At 37.7% G+C, this 22,338-nt stretch overlaps 1 protein-coding gene across 5 annotated transcripts in view; it reads left to right on the top strand.

The window, feature by feature from the left end:
• Positions 1-22,338, top strand: part of SUGCT (succinyl-CoA:glutarate-CoA transferase) — a 698,665-nt gene that overhangs the window by 161,460 nt on the left and 514,867 nt on the right. For all 5 annotated transcript variants that reach the window (XM_036918914.2, XM_036918912.2, XM_057504387.1 and 2 more), the window contains exon 9: positions 14,329-14,424. In XM_036918914.2, coding sequence (XP_036774809.1) covers positions 14,329-14,424 — 96 coding nt within the window. The remainder of the gene's footprint in view (positions 1-14,328; positions 14,425-22,338) is intronic.

Here is a 22,338-nt window from a genome sequence, read left to right as displayed (position 1 = left end):
AAGCTGAAACGTAGTTGCAGCAAAGCAGGAAGCTTTGAATGAATACTACATTAAATGCTATGTAATAATTAATGTCAAACTTATCTGTAGGGATTTACCTAATTGAAAATGATGCTTAATCACTGTTTTTCTTTATCAAGTAGGACAGTCCAGTAAAATTTTTCCAGTATCAAGGTCATTCAGATATTTTAAGGAGACCGATTCTGTATGTAAGGTGGTTTAGAATGCCAAAATTCAGACTAGCTGAGTTCAGATCTTGGCTTGTTCTGAACTAGGTGTATAACCTTGGGCAGATTACTCAACTGCTCTGTGCCTCAGTTTTCTCATTTATAAAATGTATTCATCATAGCACCTCTCTCACACAGTTGTCATGAGGATGAAATAATTCACATAAAGTGCTTAGAACAGTGCACCATAAGTGTTTAATAAGTATTAGCTTTTATCAGTAGTAAATTCTAGAAACTTAAAGTGGTAAATGCAGTGTGAATTGGTAGAATTATTTTTTTTTCAACATTTGATAGCTAAAGTACCTTCTCTACTCTGGATGTTTTCCCTTCTTGGCCCTAGTGGTTCTCAAGGAATCAGTTTGTCTTAAGGTGTGAGGGACGAAGTGAAGCAGATTAGACTGCATAGGAAGTTTGACATGCCAAATAAGGGTATTAGGATGAAAAAGAGCGATGTCAAGGTCTCAGACAGTTTTTCTGATGCAAGGATAAATTTCCTGTCTTGCAAAGTGTGTTCTCTGTGAATGCAAGCCCCTTTATTTCTTTTTAATATCTTTTTCCCAGAAAATGTTTGTAGTTAGTAAACATATGTGGTTGAGCAGACCGGAAGGGGAATTATCAATTCAGTTAATCATGTGCTTTCTGAGCAAACATAGAGGACAGTTGAATGACCATGTGGAACTTCCTGTCCATTCATGCAATGCGGGGGCCCGTGCAGGAAGTACAGGATGTGAAGCCCGGAACACAGACGTGAGGCCATGCACTAATGAGGGACTGGGAGCAGAGAGACTGAGCAGAGAGGAAGTAGTGGGCTGGGGATGGCTTGCAGAGTACAGTGGCCTGGGTGTGAGGCATTGTTTGCCATTCATGAGCTGTGATGTTGAGGCAAGATGCTTAATCTTCTTAGGCTTAGCCTTCTTAGTTGTAATGCTGACCACCTTAGGATAATTTGGTTTCATTTATTGCCCCTTAATACTCCATAAAACAGCTAGGTGATCTAATTATAGTCCCATGACACTTCAATTAATATTCCAGTTCCTTACCATGCCTACAAGACTTGTACGATCTGGCCCTTGCATAATTCTTTGACCTCATCTTGTACTACTGCCTCTTTCTACTTACTATGTTCCAGCTACAGTGATATTCTTTCTATTCCTAAACATAGGAAGTTTTTTTACTGCAATAGAGTCTTTTAATTGGTTGATCTTGTTACCTAAAAAAGATTTCCCCTAGCTTTTCACATGCCTTCTCCAGGTCTTAGATTATATGTAACACCTTCAAAGAGGCTTTTACTAACTTGCTAGTCTAGAGGAGTCTTCTCTGTGATTCCATTTCATTTTCTTCATGTCACTTATCATTTCCTGATATTTTCCTATTCATATCTGAATGCATCACATGAGTGTGTCAGCTTCATAAGATTGCAACCACATCTGCTTTGTTTCTCATTATTAGAAAAATATGAAAAAAAATCCATGTTGAGCAATATGCTGCAAAATACCTGATGCACAATCCTCACAACTGTCAAAATCATCAAAAAAAGGAACATATGATGAACTGTTACAGTCAAGAGGAGCCTAATAAGGCAATGACTAAATATAGTGTGGTGGGTACCCTGGATGGGATCTTGGAACAAAAAAAAGACATTAAGTAAAACTAAAGAAATCTGAACATGTGGGCTTTAATTTGAAACAATGCTAATTAACAACAATCAGTATTGACTTTTTTTTATTTTTATTTTTTATTGAAGGGTAGTTGACAACAGCATTGCATTACATTAGTTTCAGGTGTACAACACAGCGACTCAACATTTATATACATGATATTTCTAGGTACCAGGTATCACCATACCAAGTTGTTACAATATTTTGACTATATTCCTTATGCTATACATTACATCCCGGTTACTTATTTATTTTACAATTGGAAGTGTGTTTATATATATATATATATATACATATATATATATATATATATTCTGAGGGCATCTCTCATATTTATTGATCAAATAGTTGTTAACCACAACAAATCTCTGTATAGGGGGGTCAATACTCAATGCACAATCATTAATCCACCCCAAGCCCAATTTTCGTCAGTCTCCAATCTTCTGATGCATAACGAACAAATTCTTACATGGAGTACAAATTCTTACATAGTGAATAAGTTACATGGTGAACAGTGCAAGGGCAGTCATCACAGAAGCTTTCGGTTTTGTTAATGCATTATGAACTATACACAGTCAGTTCAAATATGAATATTCATTTGATTTTTAAACCTGATTTATATGTGGATACCACATTTCTCTATTATTATTATTTTTAATAAAATGCTGAAGTGGTAGGTAGATACGAGATAAAGGTAGAAAACAGAGTTTAGTGTTGTAAGAGAGCAAATGTAGATGATCAGGTGTGTGCCTGTAGACTATGTGTTAATCCGCGCTAGACGAGGGCAATAAACATCCATGTATGCAGAAGATTTCTCTCAGAACATGAGGGGGGAGGTTCTAAGCCTTACCTCTGCTGCTCCCCATTTTCTCACCAGATGGCCCCCTGCGACTGTGCCTGTCTTAGGTTGTTCCTCCCTTGAGGAATCTTACCCGTCTCTGGCTAACCAGTCATCTTCCGGGGCCTTACAGGGAAATGTTAAGTTGGTAAGTGAGAGAGAAGCCTTATCGTTTGAAAAGGTTAGCTTTTTACTTCTTTGCATATTTATGCCCTGTGGCTTCTATGCCCAGCATTTGTCTTGAGGTGTCTTTACCACTTGGAAGAATTATGATACTCGGTAAATTCGACATGTGGCACAAGTTCTATTTAAAGGTTGTGATTAGGTAGGAAGAAGAAAAGCTACAGAAGTAGCAGGCAGAAGAAAACCTGGGAAGATTGATTATTTCTTTGACATATCTTCTTGTAGAGTAACTTCAGCATGGATAGGTTTTAAACGACTAATTAAATTGTGCACACACATTAACATAATAGGAATATAGTTACCTAACCAAAGCATACCTGTAATTACCAGCCATCTCCAGTGAAACCAAGAAAACCAGTTAGGCACCTTAGGCATTTGTGAAAACTTATCTATGATATGGTGGATATTGTCCGACTGAACTTAAACAGTCTGAGAGAATTCAGATAAACTAGAACACCCCATTCCTGGGGACTGTTCATATCCCATATGTTCTTTTAACGATAAATAGTCTGTGGTTGTAAGATTTTGGAGTGCTACAATTTGCACTTCTCCTAATTCTTGGTTGAGTTCCAACAGTATTGACTTTTAAACTCAATCTAAAACTATTCTAAAATAAAATGTTAAAAAACTGGTGAGTGTTTTCCCACATGATGCTGTATTCTCCTATTGCATCATTTTAAGTGCCTGCTTTCTCTTCTATTCAATGTGGATATCATATTTTAGTTAGCCTAGCCCCTGTTTGTGGGTATTTAAACTGGTGCTGGTAGATTGTACCTGTGTTATCGGCCACACATGTGATTAGAGGAAGACCTGTTTTTGACAGGGAGAGTTGTGTTTTGTATCATCTTATTTCTGATTTCTTCTCTTATTTTATTTCTCTGTTTCTCCCCTGGGGATGACATTAAATACTTTCTATGTGCTGATGACTCCGGCCTGTTGTCTCGCAGGCATCTTCAAGGGTGAGCTCCTATTCCCTGTCCCCCTCACTAGGACTTGTTCCTGTCTCTCACTTCCTTATTTCTGTTAACACCTTCCTAGCTTACCCAGATATTCAGCCAGGAATCTGGAAGGCATGTGTGGTTCCTTTCTATCCTACACCATTCTGCCATCCCATTCACACAGGATTTTTCACATGGTCTGTCTGTTCTGTCCCTAAAATAAATCTTAAATCCTCAAATTTGCCCATTTCCACTGCCTCCCACCTAGCTATTACTAGCCTGTGGCTGAAACTTTGCAGTGTCCCTTTTCTTGCCTCTTTTCAGTTCATTCTTTGGATTTAATTGCAAATGCTGTGAAATATTTAAGTAGAGGATGATAGGATTTTTTATTTAAAAATAATCATTCTCAAAGGTGTCCAAAGAGTGGTTTTATACCATGACCTGCAAGGGCTGGCATAATCTCGTGTCTGTTAACCTCTTCAATTTCATTCCCTGTTTCTTTTTATTTTTTTATTTTGGCATCATTAATCTACAATTGCATGAGCAACATTATGGTTACTAGACTGCCCCCATCATCAACCCTGTCTCTTTTTTGTCTCATTTCAGTTATATTGATCTTTCAGGTTTTTTCTCCTGTGTCAGTCCCTTTTCTGCCTTAGGGCTTTCACACATAATATTCTCTTTGTTTTTAAAGTACTTCTCCATCTTCTCTCTCCATGACTGATCCTATAACTGTTTGTTTAGTTGTCTTCTCTGACATTTTTAAGTCCAAAGGGCTAAGGACTATATCTTTTCCTTTAATTGTGTACAGCCAGTGCCTCTTATAATGCTTTGCACAAAGCAGCACTCAGTATTTGTTAACTAAATAAACTAGTAATTACTGTTTTCATTCATGCATTAACAAAATTAGTATTCAAGCTCTGTGTTAGGTGGTATGAGTACATAAGAAGGATTTATATTACCCAGTTCATACCCTGAAATAATTCCTAATTCAAAACAAGAGTTAAGATAAGATACAAGTAATACTGTAGCATAAAGGAGGGCACTATAGTTGGAGGAGTTTAAAGTTGTCATTAGCCAGCTGGCTGACCTCAGATAGATTATTTCCCTCTTCTTATTTATCCACCTGCAATATTAAGGGGTTTGATTAGACTTTCCTAAGGTTTAGTGCTAAGATCTGCTGTGCAATTAATGCAGATTGGTTGAATTATTTTTTCCCAGGCTGTGTCCCTGGAGTCTGATACAGTAGGTCTAAGGTGGGGTCCAGGAATTTCCTCAAGAAATTGTGGTCACAGCCAGGCTTAGGAACTCCTAATCTGGGTTTTCTAGCCTTGCCATCTTATAATTCTGGTTGTAATACAAGATAGACTGCGAAAGTGCTGCAGGAATCAGGCAATTTAAGGTGTTAGATTTGTTCAGAGGCACAGACATATTTTTTTTGCTTGGGTTGATGAGAGGGACTTAATGGAAATGGTGATGTTGAAGTGGACTTCGAAGAATGGATGGAGATATGGGCCAGGGCAGAAGGGAGGCAGGGTTGGTGTGTAGTCCAGCATAGTTGGAGGCCGAGTATATGCAAGGGTGCAGGGGGGGAAAAATATACCAGTTTTGATGCAATGGACATAGTTCTAGTCTTGTTTCCACCACTTTACATATCATATTTGTTTTTTTGCAGATGAAAGATTCTATTATTATATCTTTGTCCTCATTTGGTAGAAGTAAAACATGTGGTTGCAGACACCCTGGGACTGCTTTGGGAAATAATTGGGTATATTCTTCTTCAAGTCTTTTGGGGCTGTGCCCTTTGAGATCCACTTTGACCACCCCATTGGTTTTCTGGTTAGGCACAAAGAATATCAGGGCCCACTATTTTATCTAAAATAATAGTTTTGCTGTCAGAACGATTATTATTAAACCAAAGTTGGGTTTTTTTTTAGATGAAACATATAAAGGCAACATTCTGAGTAAATTATATGGCATCCACATGATGAAATAATAAGCCTAACTTTAGGGGATGAAAGTAATGATCTAATGCAATATTTAGAATGGATATACAGTATGTAGTTATTAACCTAAAAGTCACATCCTGCCTTCTTTTGATTTGCGGAAAATTTGTCATTAATTGCCAGGAAGCCTCTGATTTTTCATACACAATCACATCATAGCTGTTTACTTTCCCCATTTTCTTCTGCCTTAAAATGTATCCTGATACATAGATTACTTTCAGATTTGCAATGCCCCTTTTAAACATCAGGTTGCTAAGTTTAGCCTTGTTGCTTTCTTTTTTTAATTTTTATTATTTTATTTTGGTATCATTAATATACAATCACATGAGCAACATTGTGATTACTAGATTCCCCTCATTATCAAGTCCCTACCCCATAACCCATTACAGTCACTGTCCATCAGCGTAGTAAGATGCTGTAGAGTCACTACTTGTCTGTGCTATACTGCCATCCCCATGCCCCTCCCCTTATGTTATGTGTGATAACTGTAATGCCCCTTATTCCCCTTATCCCTCCCTTCCCACCCACCCTCCCCAGTCCCTTTCCTTTTGGCAACTGTTAGTCCATTCTTTGGTTTTCTGAGTCTTCTGCTGTTTTGTTCCTTCAGTTATTGCTTTGTTCTTATACTCCACAGATGAGTGAAATCACTTGGTACTTGTCTTTCTCTGCCTGGCTTATTTCACTGAGCATAATACCCTCTAGTTTCATCCATGTTGTTGCAAATGGTAGGATTTGTTTTCTTCTTATGGCTGAATAATATGCCATCGTGTGTATGTACCACATCTTCTTTATCCATTCATGTACTGGTGGACACTTAGGTTGCTTCCATTTCTTGGCTATTGTAAATAATGCTGCGATAAACATAGGGGTGCATATGTCTTTGAATCTGAGAACTTGTTTTCTTTGGTAAATTCCTAGGAGTGGAATTCCTGGGTCAAATGGTATTTCTATTTTTAGTTTTTTGAGAAACCTCCATACTGCTTTCCACAATGGTTAAACTATTTTACATTCCCACCAACAGTGTAGGAGGGTTCCCCTTTCTCTACTCCTCACCAGCATTTATTGTTTCTAGTCTTTCTATGTTGGCCATCCTAACTGGTGTGAGGTGATATCTCATTGTGGTTTTAATTTGCATTTCTCTGATAATTAGTGATGTGGAGGATCTTTTCATGTGTCTGTTGGCCATCTGTATTTCTTCTTTGGTGGAGTGTCTGTTCAGCTCCTCCGCCCATTTTTTAATAGGGTTATTTGCTTTTTGGGTGTTGAGGAATGTGAGTTCTTTATATATTTTATTTATTTATTTATTTCCCCCCTTTATTTGTTTATTTTTTATTAAAGTATTATTGATATACACTCTTATGAAGGTTTCACATGAAAAAACAATGTGGTTACTACATTCACCCATGTTATCATGTCCCCCCGCCAAATCCCACTGCAGTCACTACCCAACAGTGTAGGAAGATGCCACTGAGTCACTATTTGCCTTCTCTGTGCTACACTGTCTTCCCCATGATCTCCCCCACACCATGTGTGCCAATCATAATACCACTCAGTCCCCTTCTCCCTCCCTCCCCACCTGCCCTCCTCTCCCCTCCCCTTTGGTAACCACTAGTGCCTTCTTGGAGTCTGTGAGTCTGTTGCTGTTTTGTTCCTTCAGTTTTGCTTCATTGTTATATGAGGGAAATCATTTGGTACTTCTCTTACATTGAGCATAATATCCTCCAGCCCCATCCATGTTGTTGCAAAAGTAGGATTTGTTTCTTTCTTATGGCTGAATAGTATTCCACTGTGTATATGTTCTCAAAGAACCAGCTCCTGCTTTCATTTATTCTTTCTATTGTTTTATTCTTTTTGATTTTATTTATTTCTGCTCTAGTCTTTATTATGTCCTTCCTTCTACTGACTTTGCGCCTCATTTTTTCTTTTTCTAGTTTCGTTAATTGCAAGTTTAGACTGTTCATTTGGAATTGTTCTTCTTTCCTGAGGTAGGCCTGTATTACAATGTACTTCCCTCTTAGCATGGCCTTTGCTGTGTCCCACAGATTTTGCAGTGTTGAATTATTGTTGTCATATGTCTCCATATATTGCTTGATCTCTGTTTTTATTTGGTCATTGATTCATTGGTTATTTAGGAGCATGTTGTTAAGCCTCCATGTGTTTGTGGGCTTTTTCATTTTCTTTGCATAATTTATTTCTAGTTTCATACCTTTGTGGTCTGAGAAGCTGGTTGGAACAATTTCAATCCTTTTGAATTTACCGAGGCTCTTTTTGTGGCCTAGTATATGATCTATTCTTAAAAATGTTCCATGTACCCTTGAGAAGAATGTGTATCCTGCTGCTTTTGGGTGGAGAATTCTGTAGATGTCTGTTAGGTCCATTGTTCTAAAGTGTTGATCAATGCCTCTGTCTCCTTACTAATTTTCTGTCTGGTTGATCTGTCCTTTGGAGTGAGTGGAGTGTCGAAGTCTCTTAGAATGAATGCATTGCATTCTATTTCCCCCTTTAATTCTGTTAGTATTTGTTTCACATATGTAGGTGATCCTGGGTTGGGTGCATAGATATTTATAATAGGTATATCCTCTTGTTGGACTGCCCCTTTATCATTATGTAATGTCCTTCTTTGTCTCTTGTGACTTTCTTTGTTTTGAAGTCTATTTTGTATGATACAAGTACTGCAACTCCTGCTTTTTCCTCCCAATTAGTTGCATGAAATATCTTTTTTGATCTGTTCACTTTTAGTCTGTGTATGTCTTTGGGTTTGAAGTGAGTCTCTTGTAGGTAGCACATAGATGGGTCTTGTTTTTTTTATCCATTTGGTGACTGTATGTCTTTTGACTGGTGCATTCATACCATTTACATTTACTGTGATTATAAATAGGTATGTACTTATTGCCATTGCAGGCTTTAGATTCATGGTTACCAAAGGTTCAAGTGTAACTTCCTTACTTTCTAAGAGTCTAACTTAACTCCCTTAGTATGCTATTACAAACACAATCCAAAGGTTCTTTTTTTTCCCCTCCTTGTCTTCCTCCTCCATTCCTTATATATTAAGTATCATATTCTGTACTCTTTGTCTATCCCTTTTTAATACCTCTGGTGACAGCTGTTTAACCTTAGGAACAATTCCATCTATAGCAGTCCCTCAAAAATACACTGTAGAGATAGTTTGTGGGAGGTAAATTCTCTCAGCTTTTGCTTCTCTGGAAATTGTTTAATCCCTCCTTCAAATTTAAATGATAATCTTGCCGGATAAAGTATTCTTGTTTCAAGGCCCTTCTGCTTCATTGCATTAAATATATCATGACAGTCCCTTCTGGACTGTAAGGTTTCTGCTGAGAAGTCTGATGATAGCCTAATGGTCTTTCCTTTGTATGTGATCTTAATCTCTCTCTCTGGCTGCTTTTAATATTCTGTTCTTATCCTTGATCTTAGCCATTTTAATTATTATATGTCTTGGTGTTGTCCTCCTTGGGTCCCTTGTGTTGGGAGATCTGTGCATCTCCATGGCCTGAGAGACTATCTCCTTCCCCAGATTGGGGAAATTTTCAGCAATTACCTCCTCAAAGACACTTTCTTTCCCTTTTTCTCTCTCTTCATCTTCTGGTACCCCTATAATACGCATATTGTTCCGTTTGTATTGGTCACATAGTTCTCTCAGTATTCTTTCATTCTTAGATATTCTTTTTTCTCTGTGCCTCAGCTTCTTTGTATTCCTCTTCTCTAATTTCTATTTCATTTATTGTCTCCTCCACCGTATCTAATCTGCTTTTAATACACTCCATTGTGTTCCTGAATGATTGTATCTCTGTCCTAAATTTGTTCCTGAGTTCTTGAATATATTTTTGTACCTACAGGAGCATGTTTATGATTTTTATTTTGAAATCTCTTTCAGGAATATTGATGAGTTCAGTCTCACTCGATCCTTTTTCTGGTGTTGTTGAGATTTTGCTTTGAACCAGGTTCATTTGACATTTTGTATTTGTATGTGGTGCCCTGTAGTGCCCAGAAGCTCTACTCTCTGAAGGTGCTCAGCCCCTGGAGCAATACCCATGGTTACTGGGGAGTGGTGCTGGTGCATGGGGGTAGGAAAGAGCTGTTTCCTGCTTCCTGGCTGCTATGCCTGTCTCCACTGCCAGAACCAGTGGGCTGAACACACAGGTGTAAGCTTCTATGCTTTGTGTTCGTAGCTGCTGTATGTGGGGCTTGCCTCTGGCTGGCCTGAAGCCAGGGCAGGGGTTACCGTTTTGCATACTAGATGTGGGCTGGTTGGGAGGAAGGTGCAGCAGGCTGTGCATCATGGTGGGGGTTCTTGGAGCTGTGTAGTCAGCCAGGGGGATGGAGCACCTGATGATTGTGAAAGTTCCCAACCTGCTGGGCAGAGTGCACCTGGACAATTCTGTTTACCTGCCCTTTTTCCTGAGCAGTAAGCTCTGTGCAATCCTTGCCCCTTTAGTGGCCCTCTCCCTATTAGGAAGTCTCTCAGACTGCCTGCCCATATCAGCCAGATATCAATCCCTGTTTTCCACAAGCAGCTGGAATCTCAGTCTCTCCATATATTCTGCCTGTCTTAGCTTTTCAAACCAAGTAATCACCAGAGTACCATGCAATATAGATTTGTGATCCCAGAGCAGATCTCCAGGGAGTTGTTCAGCAGTCCCAGGCCTCCACTCCCTTCCCGCTCTGTTTCTCTTCCTCCAGCCAGTGAGCTGGGGTGGGGGAAGGGCTTGGGTCCTGCCGGGTTATGGCTTTGGTATATTACCCTGTTCTGTAAGGTCTGTTCTTTCCTCTAGGTAGGTGTATGCAGTCTGGCGCAGCCTTCTTTCCTGTTGCTCTAGCAGGATTAGTTGAATTAATTATATTTTCGTATTATATGTGGTTTTAGGAGGAGAGCTCTGTCTCACCTCTCACACTGCCATCTTTAATCCCCTCTCACAGTCTCTTATATATTTTAGATGTTAACCCGTTGTTGGATATGTCTTTTACAAATATATTCTCCCATACTGTAGGATGCCTTTTTGTTCTGCTGATGGTGTCCTTTGCTGTACAGAGCTTTTTATCATGATGTAGTCCCATTTTTTCACCTTTGATTTTGTTTCCCTTGCCTGAGGAGATGCGTTCAGGAAACAGTCACTCGTTTATATTCAAGAGATTTTTGCCTATGTTGTCTTCTAAGAGTTTTATGGTTTCTTGACTTATATTCTGGTCTTTGATCCATTTTGTGTTTACTTTTGTGTATGGGGTTAGACAATAATTCAGTTTCTTTCTCTTGCATGTAGCTGTCAAGTTTGCCAACACCAGTTGTTGAAGAGGCTGTCATTTCCCCATTGTATATCCATGGCTCCTTTATTATATATTAAGTGAACATATATGCTTGGGTTTATATCTGGTATCTCTAATCTGTTCTATTGTTCTATGGGTCTGTTATTGTGCCAGTACCAAATTACCTTGATTACTGTGGCTTTGTAGTAGAGCTTGAAGTTGGGGAGTGTAATCACCCCTGCTTTATTCTTCCTTCTCAGGATTGCTTTGGCTATTTGGGGTCTTTTTTTGTTCCACATGAGTTTTAGAACTGTTTGTCTAGTTTGTTGAAGAATGCTGTCGGTATTTTGATAGGAATTGCATTGGATCTGTGGATTACTTTAGGCAGGATGGCTATTTTGACAATATTAATTCTTCCTGTCCATGAGCACAGGATGTGTTTCCATTTATTGGCATCTTATTTAGTTTCTCTCATGAGTGTTTTGTAGTTTTCAGAGTATAGTTCTTTCACTTCCTTGGTTAGGTTTATTCCTAGGTATTTTATTCTTTTTGATGCAATGCTATCTTTTTTTAGAAATGCAATTCTTTTTACCCCAACTTTCTCTCTGAGTAGTTACTGACAAATAGTATTTTGTTGTTGGATGGCAACTAGGTTAAAATCTTATTTAAACTTTCTGCCTCATGGGAGCCTCCTACTTCTGACATATTTTTTGTTTTCATGAGTTACCATTGTGTGGAGGAAGTGGATATGTTATTCCATTTAGAAATAATCTGTGAGATAAATTTTGACCCTTTATTCAAATGTACTCTTAACAGGGCTTTTATTTAACAGTTATGGACGATATCAACATAATTGATAGCCTGTGTAGGAGACACAGATGCTTATCAAGGCAGTGTCAGAAACACAGAAGTCAAAATTGAGAAGGAACAAAGAGGTAGTTGGCAAGAAATGAGGCAGCCAGGCTGATTTTCAACTCAGAATCCAATCCATAACTACCACTGGCAACCATCTCTGATCAACCTAGGATTTACAGCTTAAACTGGGATCATCAAGTCAGCTCATTACTTCTTTCAGCTCTTGCTCATGTTAGTCTATTGATCATCAGTTGACTTTGAAATTAGAAAAGTATAAATACCAGGCCTCTTGTGATTATTTGCTTATAAAGAATTACCTTTATTATTGTGAATTCTTGGCCTCCAGTAGCACCAGAGGTCCTTAGAGAGTGAATTTCACTAGAACTTATTTGCAAGGAACAACCTCCCTACCACCTGCCAACAAAGTTAGATCGAAGAAGAATCATTCTTATAAAAAAGCCTCAGAGTTAAGAAAATTTCCCCAATTTCAGGAAGAGCCTTCATGGGAAAATGACTATTATTGCATCCCTGGCCTCTTTTTATCAGCCAGACTGTTAAGAAAAATAATAGAGTCAGAAGTGTAGATCATGGATGCAAATTTAAGATCATTTAAAATTTTGTAAATTCTGTTGTGTGTTCATGATGCCTAGGATGGTACTGTATGTGTGTTCTACTTCACCTTTATTCTTTGTTTACATATTAGGATTTCATACATTACTGGTTTTGGTAAAATAATTCTGCTTTTTTTAAAAAAAATGTTTGAAAACTTTTGGGTTAAGTCAAAAGCTCAAGATTTAATAGAGAATATGCCTGAAGGTCAAAGTAGTAAAATTACATACTTCTAGTAATACAGTTACTTAGAGGTTGACAGAAATGAGGAGCCGTGAATCTGGACTTTCCATCCAGAACATTTTTACTACAAAATGTTGATTTGATTTTCCATTTTGAAAGACACAGAAGTGATCTGTGAAATGGTGATTAGCAGTAGGCAGCCCCAGGCAGCCCTGGAATGCTCCATGGTTCAAATGCCCAAGACCAGATGGAGGTCCAGAAGTGGATGACTCAAAGTTTATTAGTTTTGCCACTTGGGTAGTACAGCCAAACCAGCTGCCATAAGGCAGTTCTAATTGCAACAGAGCAGTAAATGAACATAAAAGTGGGAGTAAATCCCAAGAATAAAGTAAAGGAGAATGGCTGCTGCTGAAAGGATATTCATCAAGGCCAAGCCTAATTGATAGCCTGAGTAGGAGGCATAGCTGCCAGAGGGTGATAGCAGGTTGTGGCACCAAGTCCAGAAAAATCACCCCTTGTTCTGTTCCTGGAGCCAGTCTCAATTTGGGGTATGTATGACTTACTGGCTTGGTAGATTCCCCATCACATCTGATGATCTAGAATGGCAAAAACGAGCCCATGCTCTGTAATGCTTATGTAATGAGGTCAGAAGCTTTTTTCTCTGGGGCATATGGGAAATTGTTATTAGGTCACCATCTTTCCATAGTTCTGGGTTGCTGGAAGCATGGACATTCATTGGAACATAAGTTGCTTATGGCAGATCACTGGGAATCAAGCCATTATCCTCAGGTAATCCTCATATGGAATTGAGTTACTGTAAGTTTTCAAGATTTGCATATGAAACACTGCAAGAGTCAGAGGTTGACCCTAAGGCCTTAGATGACCCCTTTAATAGATCTAAGGTTCTTGAAAACTGGAATAAATGTAATTAGGAGGGTATGGGGCTAGGACGAAGTTGAGAGAAGTACAGTCATTTTTGTTTAGGGATGATTCACTAATGAATAATAAAAGTCAAATAACAAAAGGATCAAAAAGTTAATCATCAAAAATAATCTTGATCTTCTGTGTCAATAAGAATGCTTTGGGCAGCAAGTGACAGAAAACCTGACCGAACTGACTTGAGCCACATGAGGTTAATTATTACTTTTTCATGAAATGAGAAATTTAGAATGTGGCACCTGACAATGGTTCTCTTTTTGTGTCATCTTGATGGAAAGGAAAAGGATGGAGGTGGTGAGGGGAAGGGAATGTACTAGTTGCTGATGTATTTTGCTATGGCTTTGATGCTAATAGCTGTACCAAGATTCCATCTGCTGGGTCAACTGCCTCCAGATGATCTTCAAGGAGGTGAATGTTACTCAGTACTTAGTCTCATGCAATAAATTAATACTGCTCTTCCTTTCTTTGTGTGATGGAAGTGTAGATGCCTATATATCTTCTAACCTGGTTGGAGTTGTTTCTCTCTTGTTTTTTCTTCTACAGTGATACAAAGTGAAATCAAATGAGAACTTTCATGTCAGAACATTCTGCTTATGAATGTAAAACTAACTCTTTTTTTTTTCTTTCTGATAGGTGGCATGTTTGAGCCAGGTAGCTGCTAATTATCTTATTGGACAAAAAGAAGCAAAACGTTGGGGCACAGCTCATGGCAGTATTGTTCCTTACCAGGTGAGAATACAACAATAGAGGATTGGTCTGCTATAACCTGCAGTTTTATATGATATGAGTTTGGGAAATTATTTCCTTAGAAAAACTTTCTTAGTATTCTGTCATATATCTTTGTGTGACTATAACAAGGTTCTGTTGTTTGCTTTAAATTCTGTTTTGTGCATTTGTTCATCAGAAGATTAGTAACAGGACACTTAAATAGATCAAAGGAACTTGCTGAAAGTGAGTGACTTTTGGACTTGTATGATTTTTTTTTTTAACCCACAAGAGGCATTGATTGCAGCCATCTTATAAAGTGTGGTTTGTTCACAATGCCTATTATAAACCAGATGTTACCTACCTCAGCTGACAATACTGTTCACACAGGGTTGGAGTAAAATGACCATTTGCATGTGATAGATCTTCATTTTTTGAATAAAGCAGATGGTTCAAGACCTGCTGTTCTTTATTAAGTGTTTAAACTTGTCCTTAGAAATTCTTGACTTTGGCTCCTGTGAATGTATATGTGAAGAAACTGTGATCTTTCAAAAATAAAAATAAAAACAACAACTCTAACTCTTCTTCCAAACCTCTAACCTCTGTTTCATGCAGTTGCATCATACTTCATTTCATTTACTAATCTGTCTGTTACATCTTCTGTAATATAGTGTAAATTTAAGCATAGAGGTGTATTTTTCATTATTGTATCCCTTCTTACATACAGTAGAAGTACATACCTGGTACTGTAAAAATATCTGTTGAATGGAGTGAATTTTACTATGGTCATTTCAGTACTAGTGCTCTTGATGGAACACATAAAAGTCAGCGTTTTCCATTTGCCAGGAAATCCATCAACACAGCTAATCATCCTTTGAGTTTTAAGAATATTATTTCCTTGGGCAAAACTAGTTTCTTTTCCATTTTTTAAATACAGACTTGAGAGATGCAGTGACCGAATATGAATCTAGATTTTTTAAAAATTTCTATTTATCGTCCCTTTAGACCTGAGGCATTACTATAATGTCTCTATAGAGCTGCTTTTTAACATATTTAGTTACTCTTTTGGCATAATTACAGTCGTGGGGACATTTTCTCCAGTGCCTCCCATATTTCTTCAGCAGTGGTTTTATGATCGTGAGTGGCATTATGCTTCCCTACTTCTTAGTCTTTGGTGGCTGACCCCACCTAGCCAGACCTACCTCACTTCACAAAAGCTGCATTTTTGAGCTATTTAGAGATCATCAAATTCAGCCTTCTCATTTTTCAGACAAGAAATCTGATACCTGTGTTGGATAGGTGAATCCCAACTCTCATCTCCTGCCTCCTTGCTGAATATTCTTTCTGACCCCCCTACCTTTGAGTAGGAGAATGCTGGGATTCCGCTCTTCCCATGCCCTCTGTCATACCTGCTCCTAGTTAAGGGTCTCATCAACTGATCTATACTCATCATTGATAATGGAAATCCCTTCCAAGGGCATTTTAACAGAGGGCAGTACTGAAGCCCCTGGGAATTCATCTGAAATAATGGAGGCCCAGGCTTCAGTTTTTATCTGTATGGAGAAAGCATTGTGACTTTATGCTATAATTCCAAATCACATCACATAGGGAGGTGTTCACTATGTTTTAGCATAAGATTTATAGTTTATTTCCTGCTTATTTTAAAAAATAGAATGTCTTTTTAAAAAGTTTTGTGTAGACCTCAGTATCCCTCCTGGGTAGTGGCTACACCTAGAGCTCTGGCATCTTGGATATACTGTCAACTATTTCACAATGAGGTAAAAAGAAATTTGGCTTTTGTTATGGTAGGTGAAAGGTAAGGGAGATTCCATGTGTGTTTGTTTCTCTTCTTTGGGACAGAAGTGTACTCTTACTGCTTGAGTTGTTCTAGTCATATAAAGTGGATATGGTATTTATTTGGCCTACTTGATTGCAGCTTTATTATCTGTAAGAAATAAGAGAAGATTTGCTAGGGTCTTTCCTCAGGAACCCAGAATTAATTTGTTTTCTCTTGGTAGAGAACTGGCTGAGCACTGTGATGATGGAGCAAATGCAAATTTAGCTTGAATGAAGTGAACATATTAAGATGGGTCCTAGATATCTAATAGACCTTGGTCTGTTTTCAATTTTTAAAATAGATTTGGGGAATATTTTTATGGGTGAATGCCAGGATAATTGTAATTCAGTTTTCTAATAATTACAGCTTTGCATCTAATTTGAGTCGTCTGATTTGTGAGCCGAAAGTCTATAGCAGAAGAGACCCTGATGGTCTCAGGAGCTAGTGTGGGGGCCCAGCTAACTCTCAATTCTTGTTGAACTCTATCTGAGAGATCATATACCCTGAATGCATGGAATGTACATTTCTGAAAAGCAGCGATCCTTGATTTGTGTGCTGTTTTACATACATGCAATCTTAACTTCTCAGGTTGGTAATTCATTTGTGCTCCTTCCTCGCTTCTCTTTGGCTGCCAGCTTTTTGAGAATGAGAAGCTAAACAAGGTAGGATTGAGATAATCATTTTGCTTCTTGTTGAATATTGGTGGATGCTAATCTGACAGTGCAGAATTTTAAAAGGAACTTTTGGATTTCAGTGCTTCTTTTGTTCCCATTACCATTATACTTTGCCCCCTGAGAAGCACCCAGCCCAGAAGATTAATAATTGTGTAATGTTCATGTTAATATTTTCAATGCATTGGTATTAGTTCAATGTTTTTCAGCCCTTCAATTATATTTATAAAGACAGGAGGATTTTAGGGATGAGAGAGGAGAGTGCAGAAAGCAATCAGCCAGTCTTCAAAAATAATATGTTTTATTATGTAACAAAGTTATCAGTGGGGCCACTGCCCTTTAGATATATGACTAAATGGTATTCGTTCTAATTTCATAACCTGTGTATATCTGAAACTTTCCCAGATTTCCTCACTATCCTTGGAGCTTATATTTGCTTGTCCTCTTCTGCTTTCTGAGCTCATGACCCATACTGATCTCTACCTCTCTCCACTATTGTAGAATATCCATTCATGAGGATAGGTGACTCTAATGAATATTTTCAAGGAAATGGAGGAGGTTTTTAGACAAAGCTTCTACAATCCCTAATAGGAGGCCTTACCTTTCTTAACCATATCTTTTGGCTGCTATCAGGGAGTTTTACTGTTCTCAATATCATAAGAATCTCCCCATCATCTCTGTTCCTCTCTCTCCCCACCTGTTTTTTTTTTTTTTTTTTGGCTTCTCTTCTCCTTTTGAGGGGTAAAGATTATTCTTTTTACTCTTTCACTTGAGCCTTTTAAATGTAGGGCCTTCAAAGGGAATTTTTCCTTTAAGTGGCCTGCCAATTCACATGGTGATTTCTTTAAAACTTTCTTTTCTGGAGTAGCTTCTAATTTGAGATCGAAGAAAATAATTACTCAGATGATTAGACAAAATCATGTCTCCCTTTCTTCAGTTTGGGCTCATTCAACTAACGAGTGGAGCAGGAAGCTGTGCTGTGTTATTTCTAGTGGGGACATTATACTGTATGTTTAATTTGGCACAAGCAGAGACTCAGACAGGCAGTAAATTCCAAGTCTGAAGAGATGCAGCACTTTGCCATCATTCCTTAGAAAACGTCAAAATGCTGTTAAATCATAACAGATTAGGTAACCTTGGGAATCTTTTTTAAAAACCCATCTTAAGAATTTTTTAAGAAGTCAAATTGTGAACAACATACATCTGTGTGTTCTTGTGTGGCTTTTTTTTTAAAACAATAGTCACACTAAAAGGCTCACAAATTTGAAAGTATAATTTAAACAGGCATATGACTGTATTGCCTATTTAATTTATTGATGTATTGGTAATAACAGTAATAATAATCTTAATGGCTTCCATCGAACATATGTTATATAAATATATATAAATATATACACACTCATACCTTTTGTCCTCTCATTTTATACTGATGAAAGGGAGATGTAGAAAGATGAGGCAATTTTCCTAAGGCCATGGCCAGAAAGTCAGAGAACCTGGGTTAAAGCCATTGTTTTAAGATTTCAAAACTTGTTTCCTTTCTCACTATATCTCAACTCATAAGTAGCTCTTTTGGTGCTTGATACATTATGAATGTCTGTCTTTTAAGTTTCTTTGGCAGATGAATTCTTCTAATTTGCTTCCATCATCTTGTTGACAAATGACCTATTTATTGTGACTCCAGAAGGCACCAAACCTAGTAAGTGACCTTGCTATGGAAGTGTATTTGAAATCTGAGCTATGGGGCAATTGTAGGTTTCCTTCTACCTTGATTTCAGTTAATTCTTTCAAATGACTCTTGATAAATCAATTTAATAAAAGTTTTTTGAGGCCCTTTTGGAGTGGGCACTGTTTTAGTTCCCAAAGGCCTCCAGGTGTGGAGGAAGCAGGCCCTTGATTTGGAGGAACTCTGAGACAATATAAAAGGCATAGCTGGGAAAGCTTAAACTTTGGAGTCAGACAGACCTGGATTCAGTAAGTTGGTTCTGCTACTTATTAGCTGTGAAATCTTGGACACATCTTTTATTAGCTATAGTATTAGCTGCTTCCTATGCAAAAGGCAATACTGATAGTTGTTTGCCTGTTTATTGAAGCAATTAGATGAGATAGTGTGTGGTAAGCATTCTGTGCAGTGCCTGACATACGTATTATTTAACTGGGATTATGTAACACACCCTCATAAGCATTCGATAAAATATGGCTCTTATTATTATTTCTGTAATTGAACTAATAATTATAACTTTGTAAAATAGTTTATTTGAAACTATGAAATAGTCTCTAAGAAAACTAACACTGGCTCCTTAGGGGCAGAGTAAATAAGGATACATAGCTGAATTTCTTTCTTAACGGATTTTCTACTTTCATTTTTTTTTAAGATGAAAAGGAAGGCAACATGCTCTGGTAGTTTTTTGGTTTTAAAAACCTGTTTTCAGATCTTTTTCAGAAGTTGTAGTATTGAACCATTGCTGAAAAATAGCAGCCCCCCCAGTTTTATTGAGAAATAATTGATATGAATCACTATATAAGTTTAAGGCTTACAGCATGATGGTCTGATGTACACATATGTGAAATGATCACCACAGTAGGTTCAGCTGACATCCATCTTCTCGTACAGTTACAAGAAAGGAAAAAGCAGAAAAGAGGAAAGGGGAGAAAAATGTTCTCTTTTTGATGAGAGCTCAGGATCTACTTTCTTAACAATTTCTTGAAAGAGGTAGTTTGAGGAGACTCATATATAGTAACACCACCCAGATGTCAAAGGGAGTTAGGGATTCTGGTGTACTGAATTGTCTAGTTAATTGAGGTTTAGTATAAATTCAAATAACAAAATGAGACATGAAAGATTTTGGGAAGTACTCTCTGAGAAGCCCACAAGATGGGAACCTATCTCTGTAAAAGAGGATACCCTCCCTTTGGAGAGCCAAAAATTGTGGTGATTTCTTCCTCAGTTTTAGAAAGAGACCTATAGTATACTTTAAACATCTGTTCTTATAATCTTAAGGTTGCAATGAACTTTGGTACTGTTTACCCTGTAAAAAATACCTGGAGATATATTAGAAACAAAAGTGCAGGTAATAGCAAATACATTAGATTACACCTCAAAGATTTCTGCAGACTTTGGATTTCTTAGGACTGACAAGTTTAGAATATTCAAAAGTAGGTTTTTTGGTAAACTAAGGCATGAATTGTCTGAATTTCCTCAAGTTCCCTTTGTTTGAAAGGTTTGGCCAGGTAGCTTTTGAATAGTTGCATTAAAGCTTCTGTGTGCCGTGATTCTTGTTAAAACAAAACAAAATTTTTTATTTGGAGATCATGGTTACTTTGTTTTTTGTTTTGTTTCATCTTGTTTACCTATACATGAATATTTATTGAGGTAGCTTTAGTCACAGTGAAAAAGAAAACTGGAAACAATTCCACTGTCCTAAAACTGGTGAATAATCCTGGTTACTTTGAAACCAATTGGCAGGACTTTGCCACAGTCCTCAGACTATAGGTAACTGGGCATATATATGTATATATTCCAACAGGCAGATGAAAGTGGGGCAGGTGACTGACATTATAGCTTCTACCCTCTGGGCTTTTCCCTAGAAAAGGTTTGACTTTCTTTGATTTAAAATAAAATTCCTAAATTAAAAATCAATTAGGCAATATGATGTTTAAGGAGAGCATATTGCACAAAGAATAAACATACTTATAACTGTTCAGAAACCAATGTGATTTCTAAAAATCAGAACTGCCTCCAATGGACAAATATGGTCTTTTTAATGCATTTCACTAAGAGGTAAAATGGAAAAAGGCACAAGGGAAGTCAGTGTACTTTAAGGAATAAATCTGGAATTCCCTTTAGCGTCTTATCAGCTTCTCTTGCAGTCTCAGTATTCTCAACATATATGCAGAATTGATGGGATCGTATGTTGTTTATGTCTATCAAATTTGGCTAAAATTATCTAGAAGAATCAAATACCATTTTGAATATTCAGTTAAATAATATTAATATTAAGAGTAATGACTATTAATATTCTAGTAATATATATAATAATAGTCACAATTATCATTAGAGGTAACATGTATTGAATGATTACTATGTGTTAATTATTAACTACTTTACATGTATTAATCCAATCCTAATAACCCCATGAAATAGATCTGCTATTGTCCTCACTTGCAGATGAGGAAATTGTAGCATAGAGAGATTTGGTAACTAACTTGCTCAAGGTCACATGTAAGTGGTGGAACTGGGGTTATAACTGAGGCAGGTGATGCAATGCTATTTACTTAAACTGGCATGTTTAGTTACATTTTTAATCTTCATCCCACTTTTGAGGAAGAATTATGTGACATTTTCTTCTACATGGTTTCGCCTTTAGGACTGCCAAGAGTATCGAAGAGGTATAAACAATTCTGTTGTTACTTATTACAGAGATCCTTAATTATGGATTTAAAGCAAATTACTTCAGGAAATCAAGTTATACATCTTTTGAATAAGTCCTTTGATTACATATGCTAAAACTGTATTAGAATCGTAATTAAGTCAAGTTTCAGTGAAACAGCTAACTCTAACTCCATGTGTAAATAGAAATGCTGTCCTTGAGCAATATAGGAGCTTGGGCTGGGTTTAGCTATTGTGAGATTCATAATTTCTGCTTTTCAAACTGTATTTCTGTGAGGTTGTTTGGCTAGGTGCAGGAGTTGGGGTGGGAAGGAGTATTTGGGATATAGGAAGGAATATTCAGGTTATGGGGTGGGGGACATCCTGGGGAGAAATCAAGTAAGAAGACCTTCAAGTATCTGACCCTGTTTCAACCAAAAGCAGCTCCATTGTTAGTTATTTGAAATAGGGGTTCTGCTGCTTAAAAATGATTCCTTGTCTTAGTCAAATGACTTATACTGAACGACTATACTGGACTAGGAAGTAGCTTTTGCACTTGTGTGTTTGTGTTTGAGAGAACAGAGACTGATTTTCCTCAGTGTTGATGGCTCCTCAAACTGTGATGTAGAACCAAAGAAAGGGTCTGTCTAGCAGAGACAGAGGCCTCTGTAGGAGGAGTTTGTATGGGGCGTGGCAGGGCTCCTCTGCGCAGGAGCCCAAACTCTACAGCTCACATCCAGCCTCGTGGCGCTGCATGGAGGTCAAGGCTGTTTGGCTCAGATAAATCACATAGGATTGGATTCTGGAAACAGTTGGATTTGGATGTATTACACATCCTGTTCTGTTCTTAGGGGTTTCCAGGGCAAATGTTGTTGAAATTCTGAGTAGGTGTGCTGAGCGCTTACACAATACCCTGATGGCTTCCTGCTCAGGTGCAGGTTACCTGGGGGAAAACGAACTGAGTTTCAATATGGTACAAATTACTATGATAGTATAATGCAATATTGGACAAATAAAATAATAACAGTGAGAGAAAGTTTGTAAGATACAAGTTCTGAAGTAAA

The sequence above is a fragment of the Manis pentadactyla genome, chromosome 7 (assembly GCF_030020395.1).
Source record: "Manis pentadactyla isolate mManPen7 chromosome 7, mManPen7.hap1, whole genome shotgun sequence".
Taxonomy (NCBI): domain Eukaryota; kingdom Metazoa; phylum Chordata; class Mammalia; order Pholidota; family Manidae; genus Manis; species Manis pentadactyla.
The sequence above is the reverse complement of the archived record's forward strand: the minus strand, read 5'-3'. Positions and strand labels throughout refer to the sequence as shown.